This window comes from Eublepharis macularius, chromosome 17, assembly GCF_028583425.1.
Source record: "Eublepharis macularius isolate TG4126 chromosome 17, MPM_Emac_v1.0, whole genome shotgun sequence".
NCBI classification, from domain to species: domain Eukaryota; kingdom Metazoa; phylum Chordata; class Lepidosauria; order Squamata; family Eublepharidae; genus Eublepharis; species Eublepharis macularius.
In genome coordinates, this window is record NC_072806.1 from 13023670 (window position 1) to 13038469 (window position 14800).

Sequence of the window (14800 nt, forward strand, 5' to 3'; positions counted from 1 at the left end):
AAACTGTCTCGGTGTTCATCCAGTTGGAAAATAGCTTTCCTTGGGACGTAATTAAACTGGCAATACGTTGCTAATTTGAAAAGTGGTGGTTCTGGGGTTCAATTAGAAAATGCATTGTTGCCCCTTGCTTCGTGTGGGGTTCAGTTAGGATGCTTTCTGATTTCTGCCCCCATCAGGATTCTCTCCAGAATGTGCCGTTCAGATTCTCATTGTCCGTGTCACAGAATGGAACTATGCAAGTGGTTTCACAGCATCGCAGGAAAGTCCGTGGAAAGCAAACCCACCGCTGCATTATTTTCCTTTTAATTCCTCTTGTGTTTCTCTTTAAGAGGGGTCTGACTTGCTTTTGGGATGGTGCCGTGTTAACCAGGGTAGCGCTCCTCTTATCTGAAGGCCAGTCTGTATATACCTACATTCAAGTATGCTTTGCAGTGATAATATGACGACTTGAATGTGCAGCTTTGCTTGAATCAGCCACTGTGTTTCTACTGGGATGTTGTGCCAGGGATGGCACGTTCCCCTGCGGTGCGTCCAGTCCTTGCATTCACCTGGTGCCTAAGCAAAGGCTGTGCTGGACCTCTTTCAGCTCCTTGCATGAATTCACATGGGGGCTGAGAAGGGAGAGCAGCTTTCTCCACAGCAATCGTAGCGCAAGGTTTTTTCCTGCTGCATCACTCCTTTTTCAAAGCAAAGCTGTAGTTTTATCATTTATTTATAGACCATCATGCTCTGTCTATATCACTATCTCTCTCTGTCTCTATGTATACTTATCTATCTATATGTATATGTATATAGATATCTAAACTATATAGGTATCTATGTATGTATATATATAATCTGTGTGTATATGTACACACACACACACATATATATATATATGTATTATGTTGGACTTTACGGGATAACATAAGCAAATGATGGATTCCTATCCAAGGAGCTTGAAGTCGAAATGCTTATAGTGAAAGAGCAGGGCTGTGTCCTAGGGAATAAAAAGTAATAAAGGGGGAGCAGACTATGTATGACTGCTACAGATGCTGTGATGCTATGGACATCTTAGAATAAAACTTTGATGAGGACCCTTCATAATCCCTTTGTCACAGGCTCCTTTTTAGGAAAGAAGACAGGAACTGAAAAGCGAACACAGCATAATGGGGTTAGATGGCTAAACAGTGGGGATATCTTTTCCCTCTTGTCCACGTTTGCCTTTTGAAAATGGAAGCTGCTGTTTTGTTTATAATGTCCAATAGCCATTGACAGACAAAACTCAACTAGGACAAACTGGGAGCACATTAAGAATCTCAGGGAGGGTGAACCATTTGAAAATCTCTCTTAAGTTCCCAAGGGCTTCAAACATTGCATGTTTTCAGTGTTTTTTCTTTACTCTTTCCTTATTGTACAAATTCTTATTTTTCCCCATACCTGAGGAATCTCCCAACTAGGTAGAGAGACCTCTTCCAAGTCTGTGGATGGTCTTGGTGTGAAGAACACATAATCCACATAGGGACCAACTTTCTGTTAACAGTGATAGGATTAAAGCCCCTTGTCATAGTGGCCATCATAACGTATGTTTGAAACAAATTCCCCAAGTAAACTGAATATTGTGAGGGGGTTTTTTTTCATATAACTACGTATAATTCCAGACCCGCTTCAAATTCAGAAGTGTTTATTAACAACAAGTGTTTTGTGAGCTTGAAATGCCATTGATTGAAGCTTGCTGTTGTGTTATTTTGCAGTGTTCGTGGATCACTGCAATCTGTCACAGGCTCATGATCTGTTGTCTTTAATTCTTCGTTTGTTTGTCGTTTGCTTGTCTGTAGATCCCATCAGAGCCTGCAGTATCAGTTGAGACATTGGCTGATGTACCTGAACAGGTGCTGAAAGGACTTCCTGAGGAAGTGAAACTTCTTCCCTCTGCTGTTGACAAGGCACGGCTTGGTAAGCATGCGTAGAAGCAGATGGTTAAGAGAAGAAGTTAATGTTGACCTGATGGAATTGAGGCTGGTGAACAAAAGAAATACGTTGATGGCTCTTTAGATTCAGAAGAAAAGAGGGGAAACTTTGATTATGTTTCTTAAGGCAAGAATTAATGAACAAGAACTGCAAGAAAACAGACCCAGATAAATTGGGAAGTGGTTCCTCATCCTAAGAGAGAGCTGTAGAAGCTTTTTCCTCTGAAAGCTTTGAGGAAAAGTTGAATGGGCATCTTTTGAAATGTTTTAGGTGTCTAGCATCTGATTCAGGCCGACTGTTGTCTACCCTTGATTTAGATCCAGTAGAACTGACGAGAATAAGCCCTGTTTAGCTCAGCTGACTTTTGCAAAGTCGGAATAAAAGTCTGGATTGCGATGGTTTATGCAACAGAACATTTCCCTGACATTTGAGCAGGTGAACGAGGCACAGAGTTACTCGTTAGCGTGCGGTGCTCTTGGCAAGCCACCCGTGTCGGGAAGTTGGAAAGCTATGCTGAAACCAATTCTGCATTTCATTTAAAGAGAAACACACACACAAATATGTGTAACTCTGAAACTTTCAAACTCATTCCTGGAACCCAAACAACTTACATCTTTAAAAAGTCCTGGCGGTGGGGAGAGTATTCCAGGAGACCAGCCACCTCGAACGGATGGAAGGCAGTAGCAAGTTACCCTTGGACACCCAGATGGGACATGATGGAAGAGGTTTGTTTTCAGAGTGAACCAGAAAGTGAGCTCTGGATCTTTCAGTCCCATGTTTTCAGAGGGGAGGGACTGTGGCACAGTGGTAGAGTATCTCCTTGACATGCGGAAGGTCCCAGGTTCAATCCTTGGCATTTCCAGTTAAAGAGATAGGTAGTAGGTGATGTGGAAGACCTCTTCATGAGATCTTGGAGAGCTACTGTCAGTCCTTAGTAGACAATGCTGACCTTGATGGACCGATAGTCTGATTCAGAAGAAGGCAGCTTCATGTGTTCAAGCAGGTTGAGGCAATTCCACTCTTCAGTAGCATCTCTCTGTCTTGCTTGGATAGCTTTTACTGAGTGTTCCGCTTAAGGAGCTGCATTATATTTATAGTTTGTGGCATCTTCTGATTAAAATGCTCAACAAATCTACGTTTTCCTCTTAGAAATGTTGCTTCCCAGTAATTTAAAAAAAAGGAAGCTAATTAGAATCATAGAGTTGGAAGGGACCTCCGGGGTCATCTAGTCCAACCCCCTGCACAGTGTAGGAAATTCACAACTACCTTCCCCCCCCCCCCCACACACACACCAGTGACCCCCTACTCCATGCCACCATCAGGATCCCTAGCCAAACTGGCCTTAGGAAAATTGCTTCCTGGTTCCAAAGTGGCAATCGGCTTCACCCTGGGAATATAAGAAAAGGCCACGAGAACTAAGCACTGATGTAACCCTTCCTGCCCTCCCTCTCATGATCTGCCCAGGTTCACAGAACCAGTATTGCTGTCAGATGGCCATCTAGCCTCTGCTTAAAGACCTCCAAAGAAGGAGAGCCCACCACTTCCCGAGGAAGCCTGTTCCACTAAGGGATTGCTCTAACTATCAGGAAGTTCTTCCTAATGTTTAGCCGAAAGTCTTTTAATTTCAAACTGTTGGTTCCAAGGGATTGCTTTTGTTCTCACTTCCTTCTTGCAGAAGAATAACTTTCAGTCTTTCTCCTGTCCCTCCTTAATTAAGTTACGTTTAGCCAGAAAAAGGCAACAGTGTGGTGTGAGTCCCAAGACATGGGCTTGAACAGCATGCAGCTTCCTTGCTGAAGCTGAGCAATTCTGTGTTCAACCTAGAACTGGTTCTAGAATGGGAAACCTCTTGGGGCATGCCGTGTACACTGACTTGAATACCCTGATGAAAGGGAAGGTGGACTATTCATATAATGCAGTCATTTCTGGCAGCCCCATAAACCATCTGCACTCACCTCTGCGAAGTCCTGGAACTGTGAAAAGTGCCTGAGTTGAAGAGGCTAATTGGAGTTTCTGGTTTGACCTACAGGTGTCTGGGCAACAAAACCAATTTTCAAAGGCAGAAAGTTTGGACCCTTTGTTGGTGACAAGAAGAAAAGATCTCAAGTTAAGAGCAATGTATACATGTGGGAGGTAAGAACTGATGAAAGAGTATATCCAGCAAGAAAGTTACATGTGGGAAAGCTTTTGTTCTTACGGTAACGTTTTCTGCTGCTTCCTGGCTGTTAAAGTGCTCCTAGAGCAGCTGTCAATAACTGCAAAACATATACATAAATGCATAAAACCCTCAAAGCAACATGAAAACACATTATCATTAACGTTTGTTATTGAAAATGCCCTGCTTCTTTCGGAGCTTCAGACCAAGGCTGTGTGCTAGTTTTGGAACAGCAAAGCTCTTGTGATAATACTGTAATTAGCTGTCAGTGTATTGGCTGTGTGGCCTTGAAACACAGATCAGCAGTGGTTCAGATAACACTTCGCTTGTGCCAATTACGGAGCAAGCTTTGCGGAGGCATAAAAAGAAGCAAGAGGTATTTTTAAGAGCTGTCTGCAATCCTCAAACTTCCTACAAACCTTTTAGATTTTTGCAGGCCTGATCAGCGCACCGATACTGCAGTTTTCAGTTTCTTATCAGTGTAATGCCAATTTATTTTTTTGTTTGTGTTTTTTATAGTCCGCCTTTCTCAGTGAGACTCAAGGCGGATGAAATAGAAAAAGCAAAGACACTCAACTGTTGGGACATTCAATAAACAATACGATAGGGTAAAAGTAGCAGAAATTTGAAAACAAGCAGAAATCTGATACAGTGCTGAAAAAATGAAGCTGAAGCACAGCATAAGCATATTGATATGACATATTAAATTTGGAACTATCCAGTAGGGGCATATTTACAACAGACAGTATACAGTAGCGTAGTCTACAGACCCTATCCCTGTACCAACGCATCTCTCTGAACCCTTTCCTTACAGCACAGCCCTTTTCTCCTGTGTAAGAAAGCCCTCCTCAATAATTCAGTTTTGTAGATCTCCATGGGTGAAAGATAAACTGGAAAATGCAGGGGAAATGGCAGCTGATAAAGGAAAGTGAGCAGAAAACTCACAAGCGGATGCCCTCTTGCCAGTTTGAACGCCTCTGCATTTTCAGCCATCCAATACAAAAGAATAAACCGTGACCTTCTTACTATAACAATTTAAAGGCACAATGTAACACAGTCAACAGATTTCCTTTATATCATGAACACACCTCAATTTATAGAAAATATCAGGTCTGAAGTAATATCTTTCCAATAGGAATCAATTTTTGAAGGTATAAGATCTAAGGCAGCTAGCAGCAGCATACATTTTCAAAAATTCAAAGTGCGATAGTGCTTATAAATTCCTTTTTCATAGTGCAAAGGAACCACAGCTTCCTAAATCACATAAATTTCAAACAGTAATTTCATGAGCTACATGCAGTAGCCGAATACAATATAATCCAAGTTCAAGTCTCAGCAATAAGCCTTCAGTACATCGTAGTTAACAATTGATACATATATAGTTCACAAATCAATAGTAACTGCAACGGGTTTGCTAGCGAGAGAATCCTGTTTCTGTCATCCCCTTCCTCCTGGGAGTTACCAAGAGTAAAAAAATCAAACACAATCACATGTCACTTTCAATGCTCAATGGCCGCTTGCTCAAGGGCATCATTTTCAGTGACAATGACAGGGAATTAGAGAATCTTCACCATGTGGGTGCAGCCTATAAGTATCATCACAAGCTTGGTACAGATAAATGGTAGGAGTGGGCCATGTATACCACATGGGGCTCCTTGGAGGAAGAGCAAGCTAGTCATCTAACAAAATCTTTGTTCCTTCTACCAGTATAGGAGGGATTTTAAAAATATAAATGGCAAGAGCTGCTTCTTCATACACTTATCTGCCATTTTTAAAGTGCAAGATTTGTTTCAGCAGCTTATATCTACCATGAGTTGCTTCCAAACTTTAAAGACGTCCGGTCTGTGTATGGTTAGCGCCTGTGTAGTATTAAAAATGCAAGCTTTGTTTCTCCAGTGAAGTACCGAAATATCGAACTGGATGTAACTGGGTAGTGTACTCTCTCATGTATACTAACTTTTGTTCTCTTTTCCCCTTCCATGCAACTATCCAAGGTCTACTACCCAAACTTGGGGTGGATGTGTGTCGATGCTACTGATCCAGAGAAGGGAAACTGGCTCCGGTATATAAACTGGGCGCGTTCCGGAAAAGAGCAGAATCTCTTCCCTTTGGAGATCAACAGAACCATTTACTACAAAACCTTAAAGGTAGCCATGCGTCTGTGTCCATCTTGTTTAATTCCTGTTTTGTGTTCTTTTTCTTGTTGCTCGCTCTGAAACTTTGCTTTGGCTTGGAGCTGGAAGGGGGAAACAATCTATATGGTAACAAAGTTCATGTTCCGAATAAGATTGTGTCAGACTTTTTCTTTAGAGCAAGCGTGATACCATCTGTGACGGATTCAGCTTCAGATGCTGAGTTTTCCAGTCAGTGAGCTATGATTGACATGTTTCCTCCCCCCCCCCCCGCCCCCAATGTGGCTAGCCTGAAATGGCAGTTGGGGATGGAATGTTGGAGAAGCTGTCAGTTGGAGTGGGAGAGAAAACAAGAGAGTGGAAGGGAGTTGGAGCCTGGCTTTAGACCAGAGAGGGTCAGCCAGAAAATCCTCTGTGAGAGGACATAATGTTTGTGAAGCACTTTTAGTCCCAGGACTGAAGTGGGGAAAACCAGCACCAACTCCTACTTAGACTCAAGAGATCTGGGAATTATAGAGGGCCAAGGAAGTGGGTAGAGAGGAGTCTCCCCTTCAGTGCCAGGAACAGGGTTATAGCTCATAATATAACGCCTCCCCAGTATCTAGGAAGGGTTTGTCTCAGTGGAGCACCCTTAAGGTCTGGAGAGGAGGGGAAGTCGTGCTGTGGCTGTGCTTTGAAAGTAGAGCATTTGATAAGCAAAACCTCTGAAATAAGCCAGCAACTTAGAGTTACACCAAGTGTGTAGTGCCTCACACCAGTGAAGTTTCTATACAAAAACCTTTCTGTTACTTCAGTTCAAACATCTGCCTACCTGCCTTTTGACTTTAACCTACTGTAAATAAACCTCCTGTTGCCTTTTGAACCTCCCCAAGCCTTGTGTGCCAGTTTCTGCTCAAGGGAAGCACAAACCCCTGATCTGTCCCCTATTAAGACTTGGCTGGGTAACCATTTTTAATAATCCTTAAGGGTAGGGCAAGAAGGAAAGTTGGAGCTTAACATCAACCACGCTACCAGAGGCTTCCCAGCCCAGTATACAGCTTCACAGGCTTAAAGAGGAGAAGTTTTACCTCCGGGTAGGGGAAGGTCTCCCTAAGCCTGAGTTGGACGTGGGTTTGTGACACCATCCAACGCCAACATTCACACTCCTCATGTCCCTAGAGACGCTATCCATCGCTACATCACCCATTACTACGTACCTGGTTGCATTTTCAGTCTTGTGCCCTCCCAGTATCCAGTCACTGACTTAAGAAATTCATTCCTGGGTGGTATGCTACTGAGAAGTAACTAAATCATCAGCGTATTCCTGTGTCATCGGTGTATCAGTGATGCCAAACTTTGGAACCTGCATATAGATATGCATACCTGCATATAGATATTAAATTGGTGCTGGAACCCTGCATTACCCTACAGGAGAAGATTTGATTTACACGTTTACTTTATATCATGGATAGTGACCCATGTCTATCAAATATTTGTGGATCCTTCCAACATGGTTGTTTTAGATGATTTTGCTCTCCTGTCTTTCTCTGTGGATTCTACTGCTTTGTTCCCTCCCATTGTTCTGTCCGTGACGGCCTCCGCATTCTCTTTCAGATTTTCTCTTAAATTTTAACCCTTTCATTGATTCACGGCATTTTCCTTTCTTCCTTTCTCCAGTTTAAGGGAAGCTGTACCACCTTAAAGGCAGGAAGCATTTTGTGTTTAGATCTCTCTTGTTTCAACACTTCAACAGAAACCCCAACAGGAAAAAAAGTACACAAACTTGGTGGATTCCATCCCTCCCACATGTCCTGTCACACAGAGGGTACCCTGAAAGAGAATTAGACATCTATGGAGATCTAGGGAATCAGTTATAAATCCCTGAGACTGTCTCAACAAGTATAGGGACACCACATTGTGCTTCTACTTGTTCCAGCTTAAAATAATGTTATGGTGAATTGTATCTATAGCTGCTGAGAAGTCCGGAAGAACTGACATGGTTGCTGTCCTCAAACTCTACCATCTTAGTTTATTTTCTTATTTATTTATGTCATTTATATTCCGCATTTCTTACTGAGACTCAAGGAGGATTACATAGTGTGAGATTAGTACAATCAGTGGCAAGGACAAGGGCAGGCATTTCCATACAGTGTCAAGAGCATTTCCATAAACAATGTCCTAGGGTAAATGAATACAAATTTACAAAGACATAGTATTAGCAAGGATCCAATATAGGGTTGAAGAATTGCTGAAACAGAACATAATCGATTCCAGGACTGACATTAAACAACATGAAGCACAGGTAGTATATAGGACTATATATTTAAAGCAACAGATAATATGTAAGGCAACATAATGGTAAAATCTGTGGTTCCTAAATTATTAGCAAAACATCTGGGACCCCTTTCCTACAACACTGCCCTCTTAGCTGAGAAAAATGCCTTTTTGAATAATTCAGTTTTGCATCGTTTGCGGAAAGCCAGCCGTTCATCCTCCAGACCAGCTAGTTTATGGTTGGAACTGAACTGGGTGTAGAAAAATCGGTGTCATCTAAGAGACCCAGGAACTGTGCTGTGGCCTAATGGCAAGCTGGAAACGGTTGTACAATCCTCAAGGCTTTGACTAACCTAAGAGTTCACTCTTAAGGATGGAAGCTGGTTTTGGCCTCTTTCAATACCACAGGCATCGCACTCTTTGTTAATACTGTACTCACTGTGGCAGTTAGTAGAGGGCCTTCTGTCTTGCAGCCTGATACAAAGAGCCAGGAAGGGCCGGGGTCAAGTAAGCATGAAAGAATTCACAACTCTCCATGGATGCTTGTAATCCAGAACAACCTGACAAATGGATTCATCAGACATCTCCTTTGGAAGAGCTGCTAAAAGTTTTGAAGCAAATGGAAGCGATTTTCACTTTGCAAAAACGGCTTTTAGAAATTGTCACAGTGAGCAGCAGTAAGGGCATCCGTTCATGATAGGGCTTAGATTTTAAAAAAGTCCTTGTACCATTTGGAAAACTTTTGCCAGAAGGCATTGTGAAGATAGTGTTAATGGGGGGAAATGGTCCCTTAACTGCCCCAGAATAGGCTTTTAAGTGAGTTCTCAACTGTGAGTCTTTCTACACAAGAGGCCTCGGCGCGTGTTCATCAAGTGTCAGGAGACGCAATATTAGCCAGGAAGCATAGTTTAAAAAGACAGGGCCAGCAGAGATCGTTCCTCAGAGGATTTGTTAATTTCATCTTTGCCTCCCCCAAGGCTCTGACAATTTCACCTCTCCCGTCTAAAACTGAGTGGGATCTCAACCAGAGGGCAGTGAGGAATAGAAATGGGCTGGAGCTGCCTTCCAGAGCCGGGATTGGACCTGGTGAGGTTATAATGGGCAGAAGTTTCCCTTCTGGCATTTCACAGCCCCTTCACACAGTGCCAGTGTATAGCAAAGCCTTAGCCCTGCCACCGGCTCTGTCTTTTTAAACTACCCTTCCCAGCTACCATTGTATCTCCCAACATGTATTCTTCATGTGCCAGATGTCTCGTGTAGAGACTGTGTTAGATTGTGCTTGGCCTGAGCTCTCCACCACTTTAGCCGTCTCCTTTGTTGTTGTGTTTCCCATAGCTCCCCTTACATCATGGGAGATCAATCCCATCAGAGGTCCAGGACAGATACCTGGACCTCTGATGGGATTACTTAAGAGATACTTAAGGTATACTTAATTCCGTAGATCCACCAAATGAAAGGCAGAAACACTTGCAAAATAAGCCCATGCGTCTTCCGGGGTGTCTCAGAAGCCTACAGGATTCATTAGTATCAATTTTAATTGATCCTTCACCAGTGTAGTTGTTACTTTCCTCTGCATCATGTGGCTTAACCACTAATGATTACTCTGATCTGTTTAGCATGCCAAAAAACCCACTTGCTGGATTTTTTAAAATCATTTAACAAGATGTTGTTTGGGCAAAATAATCCAGAAGGTCTTTTGGAAGCTATGTTGCGGCTTGTGTTGGTTTCGCAATAAATTTGTCTGCCCTTCCCAGTATTAATTACTGGCTCGAACATGTTCTGAAGATGAAATGTTTTTTTCTCCATTGCATGGGCTAGGATAATTTTCTAATTAAGTCAAAGCCTGAGCTACTTTTGCCTGCAATTTAAGAAGAGAAAGATAAATAGCGCCCTTGGGATTATTGGTTGAAGTACCAGGGTTACCCCAAATGAGGGGTGACGTCCTTGAAAGAATCAAAACAGTGATGTGGATCTTGGGGCCCCAAACTGCACTGAATGTGCCTGAGAATGGCCAGATTTTGTCAAGTCGTCTTCAAGACCACTGACAGTAGGGACTAAGGGTACAGTATTCCAGGATCTTGGGTTGCTCTCAGAGCTCAAGGATCCAGGAAAGGTGTTGCTGGGCAGAGAATAATAGACTTAGCAACCTGTCAGTTCTAAGGAAGCATAAATGCACCCTTGGAATGTGTGGAGGGAAACAGAGGGGTTCATTGTCTGGACTCCTGCGCCGGCAAACCTGGCCCACTTGTAGTCTGAAAGGCTGCAGCATCGGAGTGGCAAACAGGATTTATTTATTTATATCATGTATAGTTTGCCTTTCTTACTGAGACTCAAGGTAGATTACATAGCGTGAGATTAGCACAGTCAGTATCAAGGACATTTCAATAAACGATGCCACAGGGTAAATAAATGCAAGTTTACAAAGACATAACATTAGCAGAAATCCAAAACACAGTTGAAGAAATGCTGAAACAGAGCATAAACTGTTCTAGGACTGACATCAGACAGCATAGAACTACCCAGGAGGGTCATACTTAAAGCAACAGGTAGTACATAGGAGCACATACTGAAAGCAACACATAGGATGTAAGGTAACATAGTGGTGGTGAAGCCTGCGGTCCCTAACTCATTAGAGTAGCATCTCTTTGAGATCATCTCCCTACAATGCAGCCCTCCTAACTGTGCAAAAAAGCCCTTTTGAAGAATTCAGTTTTGCATCGTTCACCTTAAATCCTTATAAAGTGGTGCCTGCTGGGACAAAAACAACTTCATGTATTCGTCGATGGGTCAATATGGAACGTGGAAGATATTCTGAGGGTGCTACCAAGTTCAGTTTTCGGCAGGACTTCCGGTGGTTTCAGATCAGCCTCTGTAGCTTGTTATTTTTTTTTCCTGCTGCTGCTCTGAGTACACAGTAAGTAACTGTACTCTTCCCAGCGGCTCCTTCCACCCCAGTGGCAGCTCTGGGACAGGTCAGGAGGAGGATGACTAGAGTTACTACTCCTGCCTCCAAAGCCTGAAATGTGTGATTCATGGTCAAAAGAGGCAATGTTTCTCAAGGTTTGCAGAGGGAGGTTTGCACCAGGAATAAGAACAGTTCTAAGAAGGAAGGGAAGTGCTTCCTTTAGCACATAGGAATAAAACAGAAGGCTGCTTTCTTAATTTCTTAATCCGTGCCCCCTGAGCAACAGGCCTTCTGTAAGAAGTCCAGCAGCTCTTACTGCCTGAGGCTACCCTTGAAGACTGTACAGGAATAATAGCTGGTAGAGAATGCTACTGCCCATCTGATAGCGGGTGTGAGTTGGCGAAGCACATGCCAGCCATCAAGCATCAGAATTGGCCATCAGTTTGTTTCTAGACCCAATTCAAGGTTCAGGTTTTGACCTATAACAATTCACGTGTCCTGGGGATCTTGAGGGAACACCATCTCCTGAATGGTTCCTCCACACCTTCCATTCTTAAGACCTCTTATTGAGGCCCTTCTTTTGGTGAAACGTGGTCATTTACTACTTTTCTTTTTTAACTTTGGAGTTGTTGTCCGAAAGTCCTTTGTGTAAATAAAGAAGATCTTGGGTTTCTTTAGTGGCAGAGGGATTGGCTTCATGGATGGAGACATCTCCATCCAAGATGGAGACAATCAGACAGAATCTCTTGCCCTTTTCTCTTCCCAATCCAGGAGAACTCACTCTGTCTCACTTAGTCCTTTACTAGAAAAGAGCAAGAGTTCAGTAGCACCTACAAGACTAACAAAATTTGTGGAAGGATATAAGCTGTCGTGAGTCACAACTCACTTCTTCAGAAGTGAGTCACAGCTCACTTAGTGTTTTATTTGTAGCACCTAGCTGTCATTAGAAAAAATGCAAAACAACTTTATGGCCTGGATAGCTGGACAAAAAGCTAAAATGAAAGGAGATGCATGCCTCTGCACCTTTGGCTTCAGTAGCTGTGCTGGCTTCCCATGGTGGTTGCAGGCCCATCACAAGGTGTTGGCTTGGGCCTATAAAATCCTATAGGGTCTGAGACCTAAGTCTGAGACGTGATACTACACGTTCTGTGAACAGGGCTCCAAGCATTTTATTTTTCGTTAAATAGATGGTTTTCTTTAAACCAGAAGCAGCATCCTGGAGATGCTCTTTGGCCCACTGAGACAAACATGCAAGTACCAGTATTGTAAAGTGGTGTAATGCTTCCTCAGAGCCATTTCATGTCAGGAAAATAGTGCAGAAGGAAAGGCTTTACCCCCCCCCCCCGCTTCCCAGTCCAAAATTTGGTCCCCACACATCTTTTTAAAGAAAAGCAAAACACTGGGGACTCTATTTAGAGAATGCCCAGCGTAATACCTGACCGGAGATGCCTTCTTTCTTTATATTGAGCCTCCCAGCCTCTTTCTGGCCAAACCAGGCCCTCTCCACACTGTAGGGACATTTTCTCCTGGAAGCAGGGTCTTTACTGCTATGGCCTCCCTTTGAAATTAAGGAATCATTCCTTTTTGCTTGCAGTCTGAAAAACTTCCTTTCGTGTCTGGCTTCTGAAAAGGTTCACCTCTAGAGGGTTTGATCTTGATTGATGTATAAGGATTTGCTTTCTGTTTCCTTTAAAAAAAAAAATCAGTGTTGAGGTTGTAAATTTCCGTCATTTGACAGCATGGGAAAATAGTGTGTAATTTTTTTAAAAAAATAGGAAGTCTGTGGGCAATGCAGAGCAAAATTTCTGAAGCACTGCCAGATGAAGTTTCTAGGGGTTGGGGATGGGCCTCATATTGCATGCAATACAATATTGCGTCCAATATTGTATTGCATTCAAAGACACCATGCTGAGCATAAGCTGATGTGCACATGAAGTGACTTCATGCCATGTTGGACTGTTGCTCTGTCAGCATCAGTATCGTGTGCTATGATTTGCAGTGGCTCTCCCGGATCCCAGGTGGAGAAGGGTCTTTTCCTGTCACCCGTTCACTGAAGTCCTTGTAACCAGAAGTGGCAGGGAGCAAAACTGGGCTCTTGTGCCCGCAAAGTAGTTCCTTAGCCTCTGCACCAGGCTTCTTTTGCATGTGCCCACTTCAAAGCCGGACCCATATCAGCTTCTGAGATCCAGAGATCTCGTATATGATGTAGATGTGAGGTTCTCATTTCACCAAGTTTTAAAAAGAGACCTTTGTAAAATGACAAAAGGTATGCAGGAAAAAAGGGGAAAGAAAAGAAACCACATAAAGCGCGCATTCCTATTTGCCACAAAAATTTACAGAGAACCAACGTGTGTCAGTCACCCTTTGGTGTCAGAGAGCTTTTGCCTGGTATCTGAAGGAGGCCAACAAAGATGTGGGGGGACAAAGTCTATATCTATTACTGCAAGGGGCTTATGTTGACTTCCCCTCAGCCAAGCTTTGAGTATGTGTACAGGTGGGGGAGTTGAGCAGAGAAGAGGCTCTTCTGTCCCATTTTTATCCCACTCTTTCTCCACAGATCTCGTCTTGGCATATGCGGTTCTCCCCTCCTGTGCTGTGCCCTCACAACAATTTAGTAAAATAGATTGGATTGAAAGGGTGGCTGCCCCAAGCTCACCTTATGAGCATGGCTCATGGATGGGTGGCAATCTATATCCTATCCTGTGGAATGACCTGCCTAAGGAAGTCAGAAGAGCCTCCACTCTCCTGGCTTTCCGTAAACGATGCAAAACCGAATTATTCAAAAAGGCTTTTTACTCAAATGGGAGGGCTGTATTGTAGAGATGGGGTCTCAGATGCTTCACTAATGAGTTGGGGATCATAGACTTCATCACTATTTTTGCCTTATATATTTGCTGCTGCTTTAAATATGTACTCCTATGTACCACCAGTGCTCCATGTTGTCTAATGTTAGTCCTAGAACTGATTATGTTTTGCTCCAGTATTTTTTCTACTCTGTCTTGGATCCTTGCTAATGCTACGTCTTTTAAACTTGTGTCTGTTTACCTTATTGTATTGGTATGTACTTGATACTGATTGTATTAACCTCATACTGTGTAATCAGCCTTGAGTCTCAGTGAGAAAGGCGGACTATAAATGACGTAAATAAATATATAAAAATAAATAAATTCTCAGCAGCTCACTCTAACCACTGCAGTGCTGGAGCCTTCCCCTGAGCCACAGCTAAGTAGCCTCTAGGCCAAGTACAGCCATGCCCTTAGTCAGTTTCACTCACTCCCAGCATCAATTAGGGGTCTGAAATGTGGTGTAAGGACTGAAACTGACAAGGGGCTTAATGGAGCCTCTGGATTCGTCAGTTTTCACTTCCCTTTGAAAAAAAAACCCCGTTAGTGTGGAGGGGGTGAC

At 43.1% G+C, this 14800-nt stretch overlaps 1 protein-coding gene across 1 annotated transcript in view; it reads left to right on the plus strand.

Moving 5' to 3' along the window:
- PRDM2 (PR/SET domain 2) overlaps window positions 1-14800 on the plus strand; it is a 67330-nt gene that overhangs the window by 22304 nt on the left and 30226 nt on the right. Inside the window, exons 3-5 of the mRNA XM_055001674.1 lie at window positions 1818-1935; window positions 3980-4083; window positions 6100-6252. Of these exons, the coding sequence (XP_054857649.1) occupies window positions 1818-1935; window positions 3980-4083; window positions 6100-6252 (375 nt within the window). The remainder of the gene's footprint in view (window positions 1-1817; window positions 1936-3979; window positions 4084-6099; window positions 6253-14800) is intronic.